This window comes from Psammomys obesus, unplaced genomic scaffold (assembly GCF_907164565.1).
Source record: "Psammomys obesus unplaced genomic scaffold, mPsaObe1.curated_primary_1811, whole genome shotgun sequence".
In the NCBI taxonomy this organism is placed as follows: domain Eukaryota; kingdom Metazoa; phylum Chordata; class Mammalia; order Rodentia; family Muridae; genus Psammomys; species Psammomys obesus.
Window position 1 is genome coordinate 6,410,002 of NW_026587759.1, and position 23,334 is coordinate 6,433,335.

At 39.7% G+C, this 23,334-nt stretch overlaps 1 protein-coding gene across 1 annotated transcript in view; it reads right to left on the reverse strand.

Moving 5' to 3' along the window:
- Positions 1 to 23,334, reverse strand: part of Adgrv1 (adhesion G protein-coupled receptor V1) — a 520,333-nt gene that overhangs the window by 280,538 nt on the left and 216,461 nt on the right. Inside the window, exon 81 of the mRNA XM_055604066.1 lies at positions 2,118 to 2,218. Within this exon, the coding sequence (XP_055460041.1) occupies positions 2,118 to 2,218 (101 nt within the window). The remainder of the gene's footprint in view (positions 1 to 2,117; positions 2,219 to 23,334) is intronic.

The window sequence follows — 23,334 nt, forward strand, 5'->3', positions numbered from 1 at the left end:
TGAAGATGGCTATGACCATTGCAAAACAACGAATTAGGCTCTTATCTGTGTATTCACAGTCACTTGCAAATAATCCATGTTCTGCATGATACTAAATTACAGATACTCATGTGGAATCTTCCAGCATCTATTATGTGTCAAATAGTCTTTTTTAAATTTTATTTATTTATTTATTACAATTTATTCTCTTTGTATCCCACTGCACCCCCTCCCTCGTCTCCTCCCAGTCCCACCCATCTTTGCTCTTCTCCCCCTATGCCCTTTCCCTAGTCCCCTGATCGGGAGGACCTCCTCCCTGTAGACAATTAATACCTTATGAATAGAAAAGGTATTTCAGTTCACCTTTTCATCTACTTTCTGTGTTTAAATGATGTTTCCAAACGTATGCTCTAAGTTGAATGCCAGCTAATATTTTCGTGTTTTTCTTATTATATTTACCATAGAAAAATAAACTTTTTTTTTTTTCATAAGAGTAGCCAAACTTTGGGCAGAGTGCAAGGAATCTTATCAAAGAAGGGGGAAATAGAAAGACCTGGAGGGGACAGGAGCTCCACAAGTTGAGCAATAGAACCAAGAAATCTGGGCTCAGGGGTCTTTTCTGAGACTGATACTCCAACCAAGGACCATGCATGGAGATAACCTAGAACCTAGTGCCACAGATGTAGTCCATGGCAGCTCATTGCCCAAGTGGGGTGCCTAGTAATGGGAACAGGGACTGTCTCTGACATGAACTCAGTGGTTGGCTCTTCGATCACCTCCCCCTGAGGAAAGAGCAGCCTTACTAGGCCACAGAGACAATGCAGCCAGTCCTGATGAAACCTGATAGGCTAGGATTAGAGGGAAGGGGAGGAGGACCTCCCCTATCAGTGGACTTGGGGAGGGGCTTTAAGGAGATAAGGGAGGGAGGGTGCAGGTAGAAGGGGATGAGGGAGGGGGCTACAGCTGGGATACAAAGTGAATAAACTGTAATTAATAAAAATAAATAAATTTTAAAAAGGACGATGTTCTTCCAAACTACATTCCACTGTATTAAATGAAAACAGGACTATACAAATATTTTACAATGTGTTTATCTTTTTATATGTGTGTGTACTAAGTATTAAACCCAAAGCTTAGAATACGGTTTGAATATAAGTACATGTATATGCTTTACCAATGAGCCAGTCTCCTACCTCTGGTATTAGTCATCTTAATGCTCTCCATGTAAAGAATTTATAAGATAGTGTAGTCTGTGTAACCAGATGAAGCAACATACATTAAGGGTGAATGTATATTAAGTAGTAATATATTTAGTATTACTTAACACTAGAATGTTTTGTAAAGAAGCTATTTTCATGTAAGAGATAATAGTAAGGTGTTTTTCCACAGAAAGATATTTACAAAACACACACACGAGAACCCCCCTGTGCAACAGATAGAAAACACTATAGAAAACCAATCAAAATGAATTGTGAAGCCCAACCCCAATAGATACATCTACAACAAAGCTTCTAGTCTCAGGGATTATTGTAGCTTGGGGTAGGAGATACTGTAAAAGCCAGATAACTGGGGTGTTTGCTCTGAGGCTGTGTCTCCTAGAAATGTCAGACAGTACCACATAAAGTCTCAACAATATGACTGCATAAACTTGAGCTAGACAAGGATGACAGCACACAGGCTAATGTGGAGGAGGGAGGCTGGTAAAGCCTCAACACCACACATACACACAGCAACTATAGACAGCTAAGTAACACTGAAGACACAAGAGTCTTCCCCAAAGAAGATCACACCAGCTGTTATTCAATACCAAATGGTCAGCCGGAAAACAAGGAAACAGGTGACGAATTTGACAAAGAAGGAGGAGCACATGGAGAAGTCTGGACAGAGGAAGGGGAGCCACAACAGCATGATTATATTATAATCTCAAAAAGAAATATATATTTTTTAAAATACACATATTGGGCCTGACCTTAGCATTTTTGCATTCTTTCTTTCTTCTCCACATTGATCAAATGCAAAGGCAAACAAGCTTATTTTAACTAAGTTGAGAAAGGCTATACATAGACATTCAGTTCAAGGATCATAGAAAAGGAGACCTAGATGTCTCATATGAATCACAAATGCTGTCTGTCTCCTACCTGTGTTCCTAAGCTGGCTGTCATCATGTGAGTCAGAAGTTTAGCTGCAAACATCGAGTATCTGGCACAGAACACATGTGAAACAACAGCCAAGCAAAGACCTGTAGAAACAAAAGAAGCTGCATGAGCTTCCACAATCCATGAAGAAATTATATGTATGGAATGAAAAATCTCAGGGACTGTTAAGCACAAAAGTGCAGCCTACTCAGACCAGCACAATACCTCTGGGAAAGATTATGCTGAAATTTCATCATATTCCATTTTGCATGATACATAGCACCTTCACATTTATCAATTAACCCAAAGAATAACTTTAATTTTCCTGTTATTTACAAGTTGTCCGTCATGTAAAAAATAACATTAATAATTTTGTTTGTTTGTTTTGTTTTGTTGAGACAGGGTTTCTCTGTGTAGCCTTGGCTGAACTGAACTCGATGTGTAGACCAGGCTGTCTTTGAACTCATAGAGACTGGCCTGCCTCTGCCTCCCTGAGTGCTGGGATTACAGGTGTATGCCACTGTACATTAATAGTTTTAATCAGTACTTTATTTTCTATGTTGCTGTTAGTTAGCTTTACTGTTTAAGAAATGCTTTTGTAGAACTGAAGCAAATGCATGATACTGATGTATAGAATTCTTTGAAAAATTATAAATACTTAGAACATGAAAGGGGCAATCACATAAAGTTACACTCCTTGACTTTTCTATGTAAACAATGTAATCAATTAGACTTGGTTGATGAAATATATTTGTTATAGAATAATTCTGTTGATGCATATAAATTATGCATAAGCATAATTTCAGAACTATAAAACATGATAACATTGAATAAAGTCAACAATTAGGTAATAAATAACAATACTTAATAAATGATTAATGGATGAAAAGAAAGCTAGAGGATCCAAGATGGCTGTGCCAATCACACAGTGTCTGATCAGCAGGGCAACAGTGACTGCACAGCAACCAACAGAATGAAATGTGGGCCCCAGAGACTGAGTCTCCCAGTCAAAGGAAAGGCCATGCTGAGGAAATCAGGTCCAACCTCAGGTCACCCAGGTGATCCCCAGAAAAGTTACTGGGTCCTGAAGACTCCAGGTCTCCAGCTTCTACTTACACACTGCATACTGTGTTCATCTGCCAATGAACATCTGCTGAGTACCAAGGCATGCAGCTCCAGCCTTGGGCCTCCTGATGCCTGGGAGCCATGGGAACAGCCCCAGATGCTGCTCCAAAGTTCAAGCCTTCTCTCTAGGGAAACCCACTGAACCTCTGGGCTTTTGGGCTCTCCAAGATGGCTGCATTCAGCAAACACAGTGTCTGAGCACAGTGTCTGGGCAGCTGCACCTCACTAACCTCAGAGTAAGAAAGCCAGTGGTGGGCAGCTGTCTCAGGGACTTCTCCTGGTGGGAGGAGAGCCCCTGGGCTCATGAGGCGTCCAGTTAATCTACAGCTTCATACACCTGAAAGGAACCTCTGCACTTCCCTGAGAACCGCCAGTCAGGCAGAAACCACACACACCAATCTAAGGAGGCCTCCTTTGGGAACAGCCAGCTTCTTGCCCAGGATTCTTCCCACACTGGCCCCCTTCCCGCCTCCAGGGCACCAGAAACTACCAACCAAAGCCAGAGACAACCAGATGGTTAAAGGCCAGGGTAAAAATGCAATCAACAAAAGAAAAAGCAACATGGCATTCTAAAACCCAGTTATCCAAAGGCCAGCAGCCCTGGATACCCTAACACAACTGAAACACACACACAAAAATGACCTTAAATATATGCTTATGAAGATGATAGCAGAGGAAATGAATAAAATCCATAACAAAATACAAGAAGATGCAGTCAAACAGATTGAGGCCATTAGAGAGACCTGTACAGACAAAAATATTCAAAGAAATACAGCAAAATGCTAACAATCTACTGAAGAAAATCAACAAAACAGTTCAAAGTCTGAAGATGGAAATGGAAACAATAAAAAAAAGCACAAACTGAGGCAATCTTGGAAAGAGAAAACTTAGAGAAGAAAATAGGAACTAAAGAGGTAAACATCTCCAACAGACTACAAGAGATGGAAGAAAGAATCTCATGTGTAGAAGATACAATGGAAGAAAGTGATGCATCCATCAAAGGAAATGTTAAGTCTAAAAAATTCCTGACACAAAATATCCAAGACATCAAGGACACTGTAAAAAGATGAAACCTAAGACTAATATGAATAGATGAAAAAGAAGATTCCCACTTTCATAGCCCAGAACACATTTTCAACAAAATCATAGAAAAAGTCTTTAATTTAAAGAAAGTGATGCCTATAACCATACAAGAAGCCTACAGAGCACCTAATAGATTAGACTAGAAAAGAAAATATTCCACCCACATGATAATCAAAACACTAAATGTACAGAACAAAGAAATAATAGTAAAAGCTGCAAAGGAAAAAGGCCAAGTCACATATAATGACAAACCTATCATAATCACACCTGACTTCTCAACAGAGACTATGAAAGCCAGAAGGTCTTAGACAGATGCCATGCAGACCCTAAGAGAACACAGATGGCAGCCCAGTACCCAGCAAAATTTTCAATCATCACAGATAAAGAACACAAGATATTCCACAAGAAAAACCAATTTAAACAGTACCTATCCACAAATCCAGGGATACAGTATATTCCAGAAGGAAAAAAAAATCTAACATAAGAAGGCTAACTACACCCAGGAAAACACAGAAAATAAATAACTTCACTAGAGCAAAACTAAAAGTAGCCAAGCACAAAAATGTGCTACCACAACCAACATCACAATAAAAGGAACTAACAGTCACAGGCCATTAACCTCTTTCAACATCAATGAGCTCAACTCTCCAAAGAAAAGACAGAGACTAACAAAATGGATGTGTAAGCAGTTTCCAACATTCTGCTGCATACAAGAAACACTCCTCAACTATACCACAAGGACATTTGCTCAGCCATGTTTGTAGCAGCTCTGTTTGTAATAGCCAGAATCTGGAAACAACCTACATGTCCCTCAACTGAGGAATGGATACAGAAATTGTGGTACATCTACACAATGGAATACTACTCAGCAATTAAAAACAAGGAAAGCATGAAATTTGCAGGCAAATGGTGGGATCTAGAAAAGATCATCCTGAGTGAGGTATCCCAGAAGCAGAAAGACACACATGGTATATACTCACTCATAGTGGTTATTAGACATATAATATAGGATAAACATACTAAAATCTACACTCCTAAAGAAGCTCAACAACAAGGAAGACCCTAGGGGAGATGCTCATTCAGAAGGATGAACAGGATAGACATCAGAAACAGAAGACAGGAAACAGGACAGGAGCCTACCACAGATGGCCTCTGAAAGACTCTACTGATTAAAGTATCGAAGCAGAGGCTGAGACTCATAGCCAAACTTTGGGCAGAAGGCATGGAATTTAATGAAAAAAAGGGGGAGATAGAAAGACCTGGAGGAGACAGGAGCCCCAAAAGGAGAGCAACAGAGCAAAACAAAACAAAACAAAAACAAATAAACTGAGCCCTGAGAGCCCTGCAGAGACGATACCCCAACAAAGGACCATGCATGGCAAGAACCTAGAACCCCTGCTCAGATATAGCCCATAGACTGAGTCTCCAAGTGGGTCCCTAGTAAGAGGAACAAGGGCTGTCTCTGCCATGAACTCAGTGGCTGGCTTTCTGATTACCTCCCCCTGGGGGGTGCAGTCTTACCAGGCCATAGAGGAAGACAATGCAGCCAGTCCTGATGAGACCTGATAGGCTATGGTCAAAGAGAAGGGGAGGCGGACCTCCCCTACCAGTGGACTAGGGGAGGGGCATAGGAGGAGAAGAGGGAAGGAGGGAGTGATTGGGAGGAAATGAGAGAGGAGCCCACAGCCAGGATACAAAGCGAGTAAATTGTAATACATAATTAATAAAAAAATTTTTAAAAAGAAACACACCACAGCTACTCTCAGGTACACATTACCTGAGAGTAAAGGGCTGGAGGAAGGTTTTCCAAGCAAATGGACCCAAGAAGCAAGTGGACGAGCCATTCTAATATCTAATAAAAGAGACTTTCAACCAAAATTAATCAAAAAAGATGAAGAAGGACATGTCATATGCACAAAGGAAAATTCCAAGATGACATCTCAATTCTGAACACCTATGCTTCCAATAAAAGGGCATGCACATTTGTAAAAGAGACATTAATAGAGCTTAAACCACATATCAATCCCCACACATTATTAGTGAGAAACTTCAACACCCCACTCTCATCAAAGGAAAGATCAATGAAACAGAAATAATGACACTAACAGATGTCATGAATCAAAATGACCTAATATCATCTATTCACTTTTCACTTTTCACTTTTCACCCAAACACAAAGAATAAAACTTCTTACCATCTCATGGAACCGTCTTGAAAATTGTTAAATAGTAGGTCACAAAGCAAGCCTCAAGAGACAAGAAGACCACCATGTCAGACCACCATAGGCTAAAGGTGGGCCTCAACAACAAGAGAAAATTTTAAAAGCCGCCAAACACACACACATGGAAACTCAACAACTCCCTACTCAATGACAACTGAGTCAGTAACACACACACATGGAAACTCAACAACTCCCTACTCAATGACAACAGAGTCAGTAAAAAAATTAAGGACTTCCTAAAATTCAATGAAAGTGAAGGCACAACATACCCAAACTTATGGGACACAACGAAAGCAGTGCTAAGCACTAAGTACCTCCACAAAGAGATTGGAGACATCCCATACAAAAAACTTAATGGCTCACCTGAAAGCCCTAGGGGGGGGGGAAAGCAGACACACCCTAGAGGAGTAGACAGCTGGAAATAATCAAACTCAGGGCTGAAATCAATGAATTAGAAACAAAGAGAACAATTCAAAGAATCGACAAAACCAAGAACTGGTTCTTTGAGAAAATCAACAAGATAGACAAACCCTTAGCTAAACTAACTAAAAGCCATAGGGACACTGTCCAAATACACATAATCAGAAATGAAAAGAGAGATAACAGACACTGAGGAAACCCAAGCAATCATTAGGTCTTACTTCAAAAGCCTATATGCCACACAATTTAAAACTCGAAATGAAATGGACAATTTTCTTGATAGATTCCACTTACCAAAGTTAAATCAATATCAGGTAAACAAATTAAATAGTACTATATCCCTAAAAAAATAGAAGCACTTATCAAAAGTCTCCCAACCAAAAAAAAAAAAAAAAATCCTAGGGCCAGATAGTTTCAATGGAGATTTCTACCAGAACTTCAAAGGAGATACAATACAATAAGCCTATAGCCAACATCAAACTAAACAAAGAGAAACTTAAATCAATCCCACTGAAATCAGGGACAAGACAAGGCTGCCTACTCTCTCTGTATCTCTTCAATATAGTACTAGAAGTCCTAGCCAGAGCAATAAGACACTTAAAGGAGATCAAAGGGATATAAATTGGAAAGTAAGAAGTCAAAGTATCACTATTCGTAGTTGATATGATAGTATACATAAGTGGCCCTAAAACTTCTACCAAGGAAGTCCGACAGCTGATAAACACCTTCACCGAAGTGGATGAATACAAAATTACTCAAAAAAAAAAGAAAGGAAGAAAGGAAGAAAGGAAGAAAGGAAGAAAGGAAGAAAGGAAGAAAGAAAGAAAGAAAGAAAGAAAGAAAGAAAGAAAGAAAGAAAGAAAAGTCAGTAGCCCTCCTGTATACAAAGACAAATGGCCTTAGAAAGAAATTAGGGAAACCACAACCTTCACAAGAACAACAAAAATAAAAATCACAATTAAAATTTAAAAAAAAAGTGTCTTGGTGTAATCCTAACCAAGCAAGTGAAAGACCTGTTCTGAAAAAACTTCAAGTCTCTGAAGAAAGAAATTGAAGAAGATATCAGAAGATGGAAAGATCTCCTGTGCTCATGGATCAGTAGGATTAACATAGTGAGAATGGCCATTGTGCCAAAAGCAATCTACAGATTCATTGCAATTCCCATCAAAATACCAACACAATTCTTTACAGACCTTAAAAGAACAATTCTCAACTTCACATGGAAAAACAACAAACAAACAAACAAAACAGAATAGATAAAACAATCCTGCATGATAAAAGATCTTCAGGAGGTATGTCAATTCCTGATCTCAAGCTGTACTATACAGCAAAAGTAATAAAAATTGCATGGTCCTGGCATAGAAACAGGCTGGTGGCTCAATGGACTCCAATTGAAGATCCAGAAATAAACCCACAAACATAAGGACACTTGATTTTTGACTAAAAAAAGCCAAAACCATACAATGGAAAAAAGACAGCATCTTCAACAAATGGTGCTGGTCTAACTGGATATCTACATGTAGAAAAATGCAAATAGATTCTGCACTAAACTAAAGTCCAACCAGATCAAAGACTTCTACATAAAACCAGACACACTAAATCTACTAGAAGAAAAAGTTGGGAAGAGCCTTGAACTCATAGGCACAGGAGACAACTTCTTGAACAGAGAACACTAACAGCTCAGGCTCTAAAATCTACAATTAATAAACGGGACTTTGTAAAACTGGAAAGCTTCTATAAAGCAAAGGACAGTGTCATCAGGACAAAATGACAGCCTACAAACTGGGAAAAGATCGTCACCAACCCTACATCCAACAGAGGGCTAATATCCAATATCAATAAAGAACTCATAAAATTAAGCTCCCACAAAGCAAATAATCCAATTAAAAAAATGAGATACAGAGCTAAAAGAATTCTCAACAGAGGAATACCGAATGTCTGAGAAACACTAAGAAATACTCAATGTCCTTAGTCATCAGGGAAATGCAAGTTAAAGTGACTCTATCTTACACCCTTCAGAATGGCTAAGATAATAAACTTAAGTGACAGCAGATGCTGGCGAGAATGTGGAGAAAGGGGACTACTCATCCATTGCTGGTGTGAGTTCAAACTTATAAAACCACTTTGGAAATCAATCTGGCACTTTCTAGGACAATTGGGAATACTTATACCTCAAGACCCAGCTATACCACTCCTGGGCATATACCAGAAAGATGCTCTACCATAAAACAAGGACATTTGCTCAACTATGTTCATAGCAGCTTTATTTATAATAGCCAGAATCTGGAAACAACCTAGATGCTCCTCAACTGAAGAATGGATATAGAAATTGTAGTACATTTACACAATTGAACACTAATTTATTTTAAAACAAGGAAATCTCCCCCTTCTTTCCTAAGATTCCCTGCACTCTGCCCAGAGTTTGGTTATGAGTCTTAGCATCTGCTTTGATACACTGCTGGGTAGAGTCTTTCAGAGGCCCTATGTGGTAGGCTCCTGTCCTGTTTCCTGTTTTTTCCTTCTTCCAATGTCCATCCTGTTTGTCTTTCTGAGTGAGGACTGATCATCTTACCCAGGATCCTCCTTCTTGCTTATCTTCTTAAGGTGTACAGATTTCGGTATGTTTATCCTATATTATAGGTCTAGTATCCACTTATAAGTGAGTATATACCGTGTGTCTTTTTGCTTCTGGAATATCTTATTAAGGATGATCTTTTCTAGATCCCACCATTTGCCTGCAAATTTCATGCTTTCCTTGTTTTTAATTGCTGAATAGTATTCCATTGGGTAAATGTACCACAATTTCCGTATCCATTCCTGTATTGAGAGGCCTCTGGGTTGTTTCCAGGAGATAGTAAGACCTGGAGAGGACAGGAGCACCACAAGGAGGGCAACACAACCAAAAAATCTGGGCATATGGGTCTTTTCTGAGACTGATACTCCAACTAAGGACCATCTTTGGATATAACCTAGAACCCCTGCTCAGATGTAGCCCATGGCAGCTCAATATCCAAGTGGGTTCCCTAGTAAGGGTAAAAGGGATTGTCTCTGACATGAACTCAGTGGCTGGCTCTTTGATCATCTCCCCCTGAGAGGGGAGCAGCCTTGCCAGGACACAGAGGAAGACAATGCAGTCAGTCCTGATGAGACCTGATAAACTAGGGTCAGATTGAAAGGGAGGAGGTCTTTCCCTATCAGTGGACTTGGAGATGAGCATGGGAGGAGATGAGGGAGTGAGGGTGGGATTGGGAAGGAATGAGTGAGGGAGCTACAGCTGGGATACAAAATGAATAAACTGTAATTAATATAAAAAAGAGTGCTCAATTATTAGTATGCAAATTTATTTTCATTCTTAATAAATGATAAAATTAAAAAAAACAAACAAACAAGGAAATCATGAAATCTGCAGGCAAATGGATGGAACCACAAAAGATCACCCTGAGTGAGGTAACCGGAACCAGAAAGACCTGTGTGGCATATACTCACTTATAAGTGGATATTGACCATATAACACTGGGTAACCATACTACAATCCACAGACATAAAGAAGCTAAATAACAAGGATGACCTAGGGAAGATGCTTAATTCTCATTCGGAAGAGCAAATAGAACACACACTGAAAGTGGTTGAATAGAGGCAACAGCATCGGAGCCTATCATAGCTGTCCTCGGAAAGACTCCACCCAGCAGGGGATCAAAGCAGATGCTAAGAGTCACTGCCAAACTTTGGGCAGAGTACATGGAGTCATAGAAAAGAGTGGGGGGGGGATAGAAGGACCCAGAAGGGACAGGAATTCTGTAAGAAGACCAACAAAGCCAACTAATCTGGGTCTATCGGGGCCTGTAGAGACTGATGTACCAATCAGGGACCATGCATGGAGAAGACCTAGATCCCCTGCTCAGACATAGCCAATAGGTAACTCAGTCTCCATGTGGGTTCCCTAGTAAGGGGAGCAGGGTCTGTCTTTGACATGGACTCTGTTACCTGCTCTTTAATTACTTTCCCCTGGTGAGGGGTTTGGTGCTTGCCAGACCACAGAGAAAGAGGATGTAGTCAGTTCTAATGAGCCTTGATAGGCTGGGACCAGATGATAGGGGAGGAGGGCTCACCCTTTCTGATGAATAGAGGAGGAGGATAGGGAAGAAGAGGGAAGGAAGGTGGAACTGGGAGGAGGGAAGAGCCTACAATTCGGGTGTAAAGTGAATAAATTAAAAAAATACATTTAAATTTAAAAAAGAAATGCCTTTTCATCCCAATTAAAAATATTTTTTATAGTGAGTGGTTTGGATAAGTGGAAATATTTACAAAGCTAACGAGAACTTTTTGAGCATAAAACTGTGAACAGTCCTCCAAAAATGAAGGTTTATAATCACCCATTTTCAGAAAGCAGAAGCGGCTATATGACCATAGCAGTGGTAGCTCTGACCTTTCACCTAACCCTCTGTTGCGGCTTGTCACAACCAAGAAATTATTTTCCTTTCTTCCACAGTGAAATTAAGCATAAAGATTTGAACCTCTAGCTGGCATTACCATCTTTAAGCCTGTGTGACTGAAATCCTTCTGCCTCCGGCTCCTGGGTGCTCGAACTGCGGCTATGCACTACTGCATGGGCCTCAAAGGCAGAATATTTGAGAATGTTTTCTGCCTTAAAATTTTTAGAGAGTAATCTAAATGAACAGTAACCATTTATTTGTCCACTTAGGCTTCTGACCAAACTTTCTTTTGGACTAGATTATTTTGTGTAAGGATCACTGACCCCTTAAAAATATTGGCATGCATATACTACTTACTCATTTTTCCAGGTAGCACCTCATTTAACAGCAATGCCACCTTGACAAACAAGACACACTGCAATAATTTAAAATTTTGTTCTCAGTCATATTCTCTGAAGCTGTGAAGCCAGATTTTAGAGTAAACTACGTTAGCAAAAGGAAAAAGGATTAAGTATCTACAAAATGCTTACATGGGGTCTTTTGACACATTTTTCATTCAGAAATGCCCCTCAGAATTCTTCCTTAGAAAAATAGGTTAATTATATTTTATATTTCAGTAAAGTAGACAAAACTCCCTGTAATGAGGAGCAAGGCTTTTCATCTAGAAACTCCAGAAGAAAATCAGGAAGTCCAGAGCAATCCAGGCTTGGCACAACGGCCCTGACACTCCGGCTGTCTCCAAACGCAGCCACGCCTGTGACGTCTCTGCAGTCCCAGCAGTCATGCCTGGCTTTGCACCCTTGCCTTCTCCATCACTGTGGCCGGGTCCCACAACTCATTCATGTGTCCTTTTGAGTCTCAGGATAATCACAAGTTGCTTAAATTCATTCCAGTTGCGTGCTTATGTACAGATCTAACTCCCCAAAGCACTATACGCTAACCACATTTTCCTTCTCATTATCAACCACTAAAAACAAGTATGTATTTACTGCAAGTTTCTGGGGTGGGTGCTAAGAATGCAAGTCAAGGAATATACATATTTTCTGCCCATTTTATTTTTTCTTTTTCTTTTGTTTTTGTTTTTTGAGACAGGGTTTCTCTGTATAGCTTTGACTGTCCTGGACTCGCTTTGTAGACCAGGCTGGCCTTGAACTCACAGAAATCCACCTGCCTCTGCCTTCCCAAGTGCTGAGATTACAAGCGTGTGCCACTGTACCCAGCTCCCATTGTATTTCACAAGAATTTACTTAATGATTTTTTCTCCTTACTTTGGTAATCAATTCCCCATCATATTCCTGTTCCCTCACAGAAAGTTAGCATGGAAGTGTCACAAGCGTAGAAACATCTGACTGTGTATGAAAAGCTCCATTAAAGTGTTGCCATGGCCCCTAACTCTAATTCAGGACTCAAAACCAGAGGCAGGAAAGTGGTCTGGACTGTGTTAACCTCTCAGTATAATGTTTCACAGTTCAATTTGGCACAAGTCAGAGGGGAAGCAGGAACCTCAATTAAGAAAATGCCTCCACCAGACTGGTCTATAAGCATTTTCTGGGTTAAGATTGGTATCAGACTACCACTCCTGGGAAGGTGATCCTGGGTCATTAAAAAAAAAAAAAGCTGAGTGAGCAATGGAAAATCAAGCCAACAAACCACATTCATTCTGCTTCAGGTCCTGCCTCCAGGTTCCTGCTTCCCACCTTGCCCTCCGACCCCACCTTTCATTCTTGATAGCCTGGGAGCTCTAAGCTTAAATCCACACTTTCCTCTCCAAGTTGCTTTAGATCAGTGTTTTATCACAGCAGTTAAAAGCTCACTAGAACCACTGGTTCCCTCTTCATTGAAAGGAGAATTCTGCTGAGAATCTTAAGAAAGCTGTGCTCTAAAGTAGGCAAGCCCATCTGGCTTTGGATATGATATAGAATACTTAAGCTTTAAAGAAATAAATATTTTAGATACAAAGTTTCTAAATCACTACATACCTATGTAACTATCCAAAGGACTATATGCACTAATATACAAATTTAGGAAAGTAACGCTTTCTTCAGTTTGGAAATGAGTGCTTCTATTCTGTATATATACTTAACATTTACAAAGAAATATTTTTATTGCCGTTCTTTAGCTTAAATTCTTTAATATAAATATTCAAATCACAAAACAGAATGTATAAGGATAGAATTTCTAAAAGAAAGCATAACAAACTATAATAACTCTGTGTATTAACTAAATGTACTCTACAGTCTTAAAATTTTATTTAATTATGTAGAGAAACAACCTCCTTGCTAAGTAATAATCTCTTTTTTCTTGCTCTGTATGGATTACAGGTTGGTCTGGAAGACAAAACCTTCGTTTAATCCCTTGACGCACACTTAACAGAGGGAAAGTCACAACATAATACCACTGACGGCACATGATTTAGTTAGGACCCAGCTATGAAGCAGGGGTCTGTTCTTGGCTGCTCTCAGACCTGAATATTTACAATTTTGGAGTTTATGAATATTTACAACTGTGGAGTATTTATGTGAATAAATACAGCTGTGTGAAAGTAGGTAGAACCAGGAGACATCATTGTTTGGCATGTGTTAGAGATGGGAAAACTTCCCAGGTAACTGCAATTTAGCCCCACACAAGACAAGTGTGAGTACATTTTCTAGAAACTTTTCTTTAAAGTACTTATAAATTGTGCATGTTCCTTATCAGCCCACCACTCTGTGTATACCTGCTTCCTCTGCAGACTAATCCAAATGAAATGAGCTCACTGTTACATCATTGCTAAGTCAGGCTTTAGCTCTTTAACTTTGCTGTTTCTTATCTTTCTACCTCATGTACCTGTGATTGTAGGTTTTCTCTTGTTTTATTACAAATGCTGCTGAGTTGATACTTCTTTAAAAGTTTTCCGTCCATTCAATGTGTTTTGTTTAGTGCCACTAATAAGCTAAGGATGGGAACGAAGGACAATTGTTGGTATAATGTTCTTTTGAAATGTATATACCTTACCCTTGTTCATTCAAATGCTGATTTATCCCCCTCATTCTCTGGTTTCAATCCGGATATTGCATTGTGATACTTATTCTAAGCATCCTGTCTCAACTTGGTGTAAACTTCCAAATAAAGCAACTAGCCACAATGTTGAGCAGGGAAAGGAAGTAGGCAGGAGAGGGGAGGAGCCAGAGGACAGGAAAGAGGGGAGGAACCAGAGGACAGGAAAAGGTGGGAGGAAGAAAGGAGAGAGAGCTGGGAGAGCAGAGGCAGGAGCAGGGATCTTGGAACAGCATGGAGAGAATGAACCAGACCCTAAGATTTCACAAACAACAAGTATAATGGGTAAAATCTAAATATTAGGAAACAATGAGGGCTTGGAGGCTTAGGAGGGAGTAACTATTGCCCAGCATTGTGTTCTAGGTTAACTAAATAAACCCAGTGTCTGTGTGGTGATTTGGTTACACAGCTGTTTAGGACTAACAGCAGCAATTACCAGAAGATATAAAAATAGTAAATATTAATAGTCACTTACAACAGACAATCAACCCTGAAAAGGTTCCCAGTAGGAACAAAGGTCAGCATGAAGCACCTTGGAGCACACAACTCCATGTGTTAGGGAAGAGGTGCTGTCGCCAGAGAGACGAGTCTTGATAATAAAGGAGGTAAAACTGAGCATAATGGCTACTAGCAACAGGAAGTTGTTTACATTTTCATACATGAAAGGAAATAGAATTTAAGATTCAGTCATATTTCAAGGATGCATGAGGATGGCCTGCATATCACATACTGGACAGTATAAAACATTGTCATTGTCATAGAGAGCCCTATTAATCCTTCCGGATGATAGTTCAGAAGAATTTATACTGAAGTGACTAAGATAATATGGCTTGAAAGTACAAAGTTGACATATTGCAAAAACTATACCTAGTCTGAAACAGGTGTTTCTTATTTCTCCAACAAAAAATTCATTTGAAGCCACTGCATGCCAGGTGCTGCATCCACAACACAGCAAGATGGGCATTGGCTACTCTCCCAGAGATTAATCCCAATTTTTCCTTGTATTTCAGAAAGTGACTGGCTTATGAATGTTCACTGAACACAGTTTTGGTCAAAGAGGTGGTGGGACAGCATTTTAGGTGTCTTTTGTAACCGTTTCCATTGCTCTTAATATTGATTCTGCCTTGGCACACGTGAACACTGCCAGTTTGATGCTAGCAGCACTATGACCAACTGAAATTACACGAGAACTAGACAAAGGGGCACCATGTGAAGAATGCAGAGCAGAAAAATGAGAGGCTGGGTTGCAGTGGCATCCTTACTGTGCCTGAGTGTTCATCCCAGGTACTGGGAACTGAGCTCATGTGAGAAACTTTCAGTGGCCTTCTGCTTTGTGCAGCTCAGGTCATGGTAAACAGAACTCCTCTGCTGCCATTGCCAGATAAACCCCATGACTTTGCCCTGAACATGAATTTTAAGGCTCAGTGACCTTTTTATTTTATCCCTTCAAACTCTTCTTTTTAAAGTTCTAAGAATTTTTTTAAAGTTTTTCTTGGGGATAACACATCATTTGATAGAATAGAATTATTTTGATAACATACTCCTCCACAATCAAAATAGTTCTCTTAAGACAATGGTTTCTGAAAATATGAACTTGAGATTTCTAAAGAAAGTGACTAAGAGCTTCAAAACTAACTTTAGTTTTTTATTTTATTTTTTAAACTTTTAAATAATTTTATATATCCACTTGTATCCCAGCTGTAGCCCACTCCCTCTTTCCCTCCCATTCCTCCCTTCCCTCCCTCATCTTCTCCCTGCCCCCTTCCGAGTCCACTGAGAGGGGGTGTCTTCCTCTCCTTCCATCTGGCCCTAGCTTATCAGGTATCTTCAGGATGGATGCAATGTCCTTATTTGTGGCCTAGCAAGGCTGCTCCTCCCTCAAGGGAGAGGGGAAGCTCATGAGTTCATTTCAGAAACAATTCCTGTCCCCCTTACTAGGGAACCCACTTGGATACTGAGCTGCCATGGGCTATGTCTGAGCAGGGGTTGTAGGTTATGTCCATGCATGGTCCTTGGTTGGAGAAACAGCCTCATAGAAGACTCCTGTGCTCAGATATATATGGACCTTGTGGGGCTCCCTGTCCCCTCTAGGATATACTAATTCCTCCTTCCTTCATATGATTCCATACACTCTGCCAAAGGCTTGGTTATGGGTCTCAGTATCTACTTTGATACACTGCTAGGTAGAGTCTTTCAGGTGCCTTCTGTGGTAGGCTATTGTCCTGTTACTTGTTTTCTCCTATTTCCTATGCCCATCCCCTTTGTCCTTCTAGATGGGGTTTGATCATCTTACCCCTGGACCTCTTTCTTGTTTATCTTCTTTAGGTGTACATATTTTAGTATGTTTATCCTATCCTATAGGTCTATATAAGTGAGTATATACCATATGTGTCTTTCTCCTTCTGGGATACCTCACTCACGATGATCTTTTCTAGATCCCTCCATTTGCTTGCAAATTTCATGATTTCCTTGTTTTTAATTGCTGAGTAGTATTCCATTGTGTAAAAGTACCACAATTTCTATATCCATTCCTCCATTGATGGACACCTGGGTTGTTTCCAGGTTCTGGCTATTACGAATAAGGCTGCTACAAACATGGTTGAGCAAATGTCCTTGCTGTGTACTTGAGCATCTTTTGGATATATGCCTAGGAGTAGTATAGCTGGATCTTGAGGTAGTAGTATTCCTAATTGTCTGAGAAAGTGCCAGATTGATTTACATAGTGGTTGTACCAGTTGACATTCCCACCAGCAATGGAGGAGGGTTCCCCTTTCTCCACAGCCTCTCCAACATGCGTTATCTCTTGAGTTTTTGATCTTGGCCATTCTGATGGGTGTAAGGTGAAATCTCAGGGTTGTTTTGATTTGCATTTCCCTTATGACTAAGGACGTTGAACATTTCTTTAAGTGTTTCTCTGCCTTTTGATATTCCTCTATCGAGAATTCTCTGTTTAGCTCTGTTTCCCATTTTTTAATTGGATTACTTCGTTTGTTGCTTTTGTTGCTTTGTTGCCTCTTTAGTTCTTTATATATACTGGATATTAGCCCTCTGTCAGATAAAGGGTTGGTGAAGATTCTTTCCCAATCTGTAGGCATTCATTTTGTTTTGATGACAGTATCCTTTGCTTTACAGAAGATTTTCAGTTTCATGAGGTCCCATTTATTGATTGTTGCTCTTAGAGCCTGTGCTGATGGTGTTCTGTTCAGAAAGCTGTCTCTTGTGCCAGTGAGTTCTAGGGTCTTCCCCACTTTTTCTTCTAATCGATTTAGAGTATCTGATTTTATATTCAGGTCTTTGATCCATTTGGTCTTTAGTTTTGTGCAGGATGATAAATATGGATCTATTTTCATTTTTCTGCAATGTAGACATCCAGTTGGACCAGCACCATTTGTTGAAGATGCTGTCTTTTTTTCCATTGAATGGTTTTGGCTTCTTTGTCAAAAAATCAAGTGTTCATAGGTGTGTGGGTTTATTTCTGGGTCTTCTATTCGGTTCTATTGATCCACCTTTCTGTTTCTATACCAATACCAAGCAGTTTTTATTATTATTGTTCTATAGCACAACTTGAGATCAGGGATGGAGATACCTCCAGAGGATCTGTTGTTGTACAGGATTGTTTTGGGAATTCTAGGTTTTTTGTTTCTCCATATGAAGTTGAGAATTTTTCTTTCAAGTTCTATAAAGAATTGTGTTGGTATTTTGGTGTGAATTGCATTGAATCTGTAGATTGCTTTTGGCAGAATGGCCATTTTCACTATGTTAATCCTACTGATCCATGAGCACAGGAGATCTTTCCATCTTCTGATGTCTTCTTCAATTTCTTTCTTCAGAGACTTGAAGTTTTTTTCAAACAGGTCTTTCACCTGCTTGGTTAGAGTCACCCCAAGGTACTTTATATTATTAGTGGCTCTTGTAAAGAGTGTTGTTTCCTGATTTCTTTCTTGGCCCTTTTGTCTTGGGTATATAGGAGGGCTTCTCATTTTTTTTTTTTTTAGTTAATTTTGTATCCTGCCACTTTGCTGAAGGTGTTTATCAGCTGAAGGAGTTCTCTGTGAGTTTTTGGGGTCACTCAGGTATACTGTCATATCATCTGTGAATAGTGAAACTTTGACTTCTTCCTTTCCAATTTATATTCCCTTGATTTCCCTTACTTGTCTTATTGCTCTAGCTAGGACTTCAAGTAGTATGTTGAAGTGATATGGAGACAATGGGCAGCCTTGCCTTGTCCCTGATTTCAGTGGGATTGATTCAAGTTTCTCTCCATTGAATTTGATGTTGGCTATAGGCTTGCTGTATATTGCCTTTACTATGTTTAGGTATGTTCCTTGTATCCCTGATCTCTCCAAGACTTTAAACATGAATGGATGTTAGATTTTGTCAAATGCTTTTTTGGCTTCTAGGAAGATGACCATGTGGTTTTTCTCCTTCAGTTTGTTTATATGGTGGATTACACTGATGGATTTTTGTATATTGAACCACCCTTGCATGCCTGGGATGAAGCCTACTTGGTCATGGTGGATGATATCTTTTATTTTTTCTTGGATTCAGTTTGCAAGTATTTTATTGAGTATCTTTGCATCAATGTTCATAAGAGAGAGAGGTCTGAAGTTCTCTTTTTTGTTGGATCTTTGTGTGGTTTAGGTATTATGGTGACTGTGGCTTCATAGAATTAGTTTGGTAATGTTCTTTCTGTTTCTATTTTGTGGAATAATTTGGAGAGAATTGGAGTTAGCACTTTTTTGAAGGTCTGGTAGAATTCTGCACTGAAACCATCTGGCCCTGGGCCTTTTTTGGAAGGGAGGCTGTTGATGGCTGCTTCAATTTCCTTGGGGGATATAGGACTGTTCAATCTTTCTACCTGGTCTTGACTTAATTTTGCTAGATGGAATACATTAAGAAAATTGTCCATTTCTTTTAGATTTTTGATCTTTGTGGCATATAGGCTTTTGTAGTACGACCTAATGATTAGATTTCCTCATTGTCTGTGGTTATGTCCCCTTTTCATTTCTGATTTTGCTGATTTGGAGAGTTTCTCTCTTCCTTTTAGTTAGTTTGGCTAAGGATTTGTTAATCTTGTTGATTTTCTCAAAGAACCAGCTTTTGGTTTCATTGATTCTTTGAATTGTTGTATTTGTTTCTAATTGATTGATTTCAGCCCTGAGTTTGATTATTTCCAGCCATCTGTTCCTCTTGGGTGTTTCTGCTTCTTTTTTTTTTTTTTTCTGGGGTTTTCAGTTGTGCTTTAAGGGCTTTAATTTGTTTGTATGAGATGTTACAAATTTCTTCTCAAAGGCACTTAGTGCTATGAGTTTTCCTCTGAGCACTGCTTTCATTGTGTCCCATAAATATGGGTATGTTGTGCCTTCATTTTAATTGAATTCTAGAAATTCTTTAATTTCTTTCTTTATTTCATCCTTAACCCAGCTGTCATTGAGCAGTAAGTTGTTAAGTTTCCATGTACGTGTAGGCTTTTTGCTATTTCCATTGTTGTTGAAATCCAGCTTTAGTCCATAGTATACAGAGGATTATTTCAATCTTCTTGTATCTGTTGAGGCTTGCTTTGTGACCAACTATATGGTCTATTTTGGAGAATGTTCCATGAGGTGCTGAAAAGAATGTATACTCTTTTGTGTTTGGGTGAAAAGTCCTGTAGACATCTATTAGGCCCATTTGAATTAGAACGTTTGTAAGTGCCTTTATTTCCCTGTTTGGTGTCTGTCTAGATGTTCTATTCCTTGGTGATAGTGGGGTGTTGAAGTCTCCCACTATTAAGGTGTTGGTGTTGATGTGTGATTTAAGCTTTAATAATGTTTCATTTATGAATGTAAGTACTCTTGTGTTTGGGGCATAGATGTTCAGAATTGTGATGTCTTCTTGGTGGATTTTTCCTTTGATGAGAATGTAGCGTGCCTCTATGTCTTTTTTTGATTAGTTTTGGTTGAAAGTCTATTTTATTAGATATTAGGATAGCCACTCCTGCTTGATTTTTGGGTCCATTTGCTTGAAAAACTGTTTTCCAGCCTTTTACTCTGAGGTAGTGTTTATCTTTGTTGCATAGGTGTGTTTCTTGGATGAAGCAGAATGTTGGATCCTGTTTCCGCACCTAATCTGTTAGTCTGTGTCTTTTTATTGGAGAGTTGAGTCCATTGATGTTGATAGATAATAATAACCATTGAATGCTATTTCCTATTATTGTAAAGTTGGTGGTGTTACTGTGATTCATTGCTTGTTTTCTTTTGATTTTTGTTTGGAAATTATCTATAACCTCTGTTTTCTTGGGTGTAGTTGTTTTCATTGGATTGGAATTTTCCTTCTAGTATCTTCTGTAGGGCTGGTTTGCTGTTCAAATATTGCTAAAATTTAGTTTTGTCATGTAATATTTTGTTTTCTCCATCTATGTTGATTGAAAGCTTTGCTGTGTATAGTAGTCTTGGTTGGCATCTGTGGTCCCTTAGAGCCTGCATGATATCTCCCCAGGCCATTCTGGCTTTCATAGTTTCTGAGAAGTCTGGTGTGATTCTGATAGGTCTACCTTTATATGTTAGTTGGCCTTTTTCCCTTGCTGCTTTTAGTATCTTTTCTTTGTTCTGTAGATTAAGTGTTTTGACTATGATGTGGCGTGAGGAATTTCTTTTCTGGTCTAGTCTATTTGGTGTTATATAGGCCTCTTGTATGTTTGTGGACATCTCTTTCTTTAGGTTGGGAAAATTTTCTTCTATGATTTTCTTGAAAATATTTTCCTGACCTTGGAGCCTGGAATCCTCTTTTTCGTCAATTCCAATTATTCTTAGATTTTGCCTTTTCATGGCGTCCTTGATTTCTTGGATGTTTTGTGTTTGGGATTTTTCTGATTTTACTTTTTGTTTAAGAGAGGTATCAATTTCTGCGAGTGTATCTTCAGCACCCGAGATTCTCTCTTCCATCTCTTGTATTCTATTAGTGATGCTTACCTTTGTGGTTCCTTCTCTTTTACCTCTAGGTTCTCCAGTTCCAGAGTTTTCTCAGTTTGTGTTTTCTTTATTGATTCTAATTCTGTTTTCATGCCTTGCAACATTTCCTTCATCTGTTTGAATGTGGATTCCTGTGTCTCTAAGATGGTCTCTTTTTTTTGTTTGTTTCCTCTCTTAATGCCACTACTTCTGCCTCCATTTGTTTGTCTATATTTGCCTGTGTTTCTTTAAGAGCTTTGTTCACTTCATTTTATTTTGTTTCCATTTGGGAGGCCAAATCTTTGAGAGATTTATTTGTTTCCTCTTTAACTGTTTGAACCTGTATGGCTATTTCTCTGAGAGATTTGTTGGTTTCCTCTTTATGTGCCTCAAATAACTGGATAATCACAGCTTTAAAATAATTTTCTTGTGTTTCTGATGAGTTGAAGTATCCATTAATTTTAGGGGTTTTTGGTGAAGCCATGATATCTTGATTTACATTGGTTGTGTTCTTTCACCGACCCCTGGCCATTTGGTTATCTGTAGTGTTCACTGTTTGTTCCTGGATTCTGCAGATCAGACTGATCTTTCTCTATTGTCTGCAGAATTCTTCAGGAAAATGGAGGAGTCCAGTGGTTTCAGTGTGTGCATTGGTGATACAGCTATACCTGTAGGAGGAAAGTTCACAGGCGCAGAAGGGCAAATGTCGGGTAGCATGTGATTGAGTGTGTCCTTGTCAGTGTGTCCTAAGGGACAGGGTGTTGGAGAATGAAGAGACCTTCAGTGTGTGAGAGGGGTGCCTTGCAGGCACTGAAGGTGTTGCAGGCGCTTAAGGGATTGTAAGCGCTGTTGAAGATTGCAGGCACATATTGTTTTTGCAGGTCTGCTAGGCTTTGGTGGCTATTCAGCTGGTTTTCTGCCACTGAGGGGTTGGATGACCCATACAATCACTGGCTGGGCAGCCCCATGTAGTCAGTGCTGCCACTTGCAGACTTGGGATATGGGAAGGATTGTACTGTGGATCTGAGTCTCTGTGGCTGGCACTCTTTGGGCGTGTGCTCTGACGGGGTGGAGTTTCTGGCGGTACTCCCTGATGGTGATAGTGGGGGGGGGTGCGCTCCGAGGGTCCAAAGCTCTTCAAGAGGGCCCTAGGCGGGGCCCGGGGTTTGGGCTCCTCGGACGTGTGTCCAAGGGGTGTTATTCAGCGGGCAGTTTCAGTGGGCGGTTACAGCCGTCCGCTGTACTAAGGGGCCTGGAGCACTGTATTTGCTGTCCTAGTCTCCAGGCTGTGAGCTTTGTGCTCAGCTACCTGGTGCTGTGTGCAGGCTTCCAGGTGCAGGAGGCCTGGACAAGGGCCCTACTTCGTTCCCAGGGAAGCCCACACCTGATCTAACTCTACAAGCACCCCACGCTTCTGTGGTGTCCCCTCTCCTTTAGAAAGCCCAAAAGTCCAAATTCTAGTTTCGATTGTCTCTCCACTCACCAGTTTCAGAGATTCATGTCCTCTGCCTCTCCAAAATGGTGCGCTCTGTTCGCCGCCATCTTGGAACCCCCTAACTTTATTTTAAAAAACCCTTTTTTGAAGTGAATGCAAGAGTGTTCAGATTTAACTCTTTAATTATTAAGGCTCTTGTCTCTCTGGCCACCTTTCTTGTGTGTTCCCTGAGGTGCTTCATAATGAGTTTTGTTACAGCAAAAATCTTTTCAGGGTTGGCCAGTTATTATTACATTGAAAATACATCAGCATTTCATCTTGCGGAGGAGACAAAAAAAAGCACAACATGAAAATTTTGACATTCTTTAAAGGAGTGAACATAAAAAGATCATCCTCAAATAATTTTTATTAACTTTCTCAACCTATAAGGATCATACTTAGCCACTAGCAAATTATTATTATAAAACTGACATTGTATGGGTATTTACACACTTAGTATTATATTTTTAAGTAGATAAAAATTAGCCAATTAAAAAAG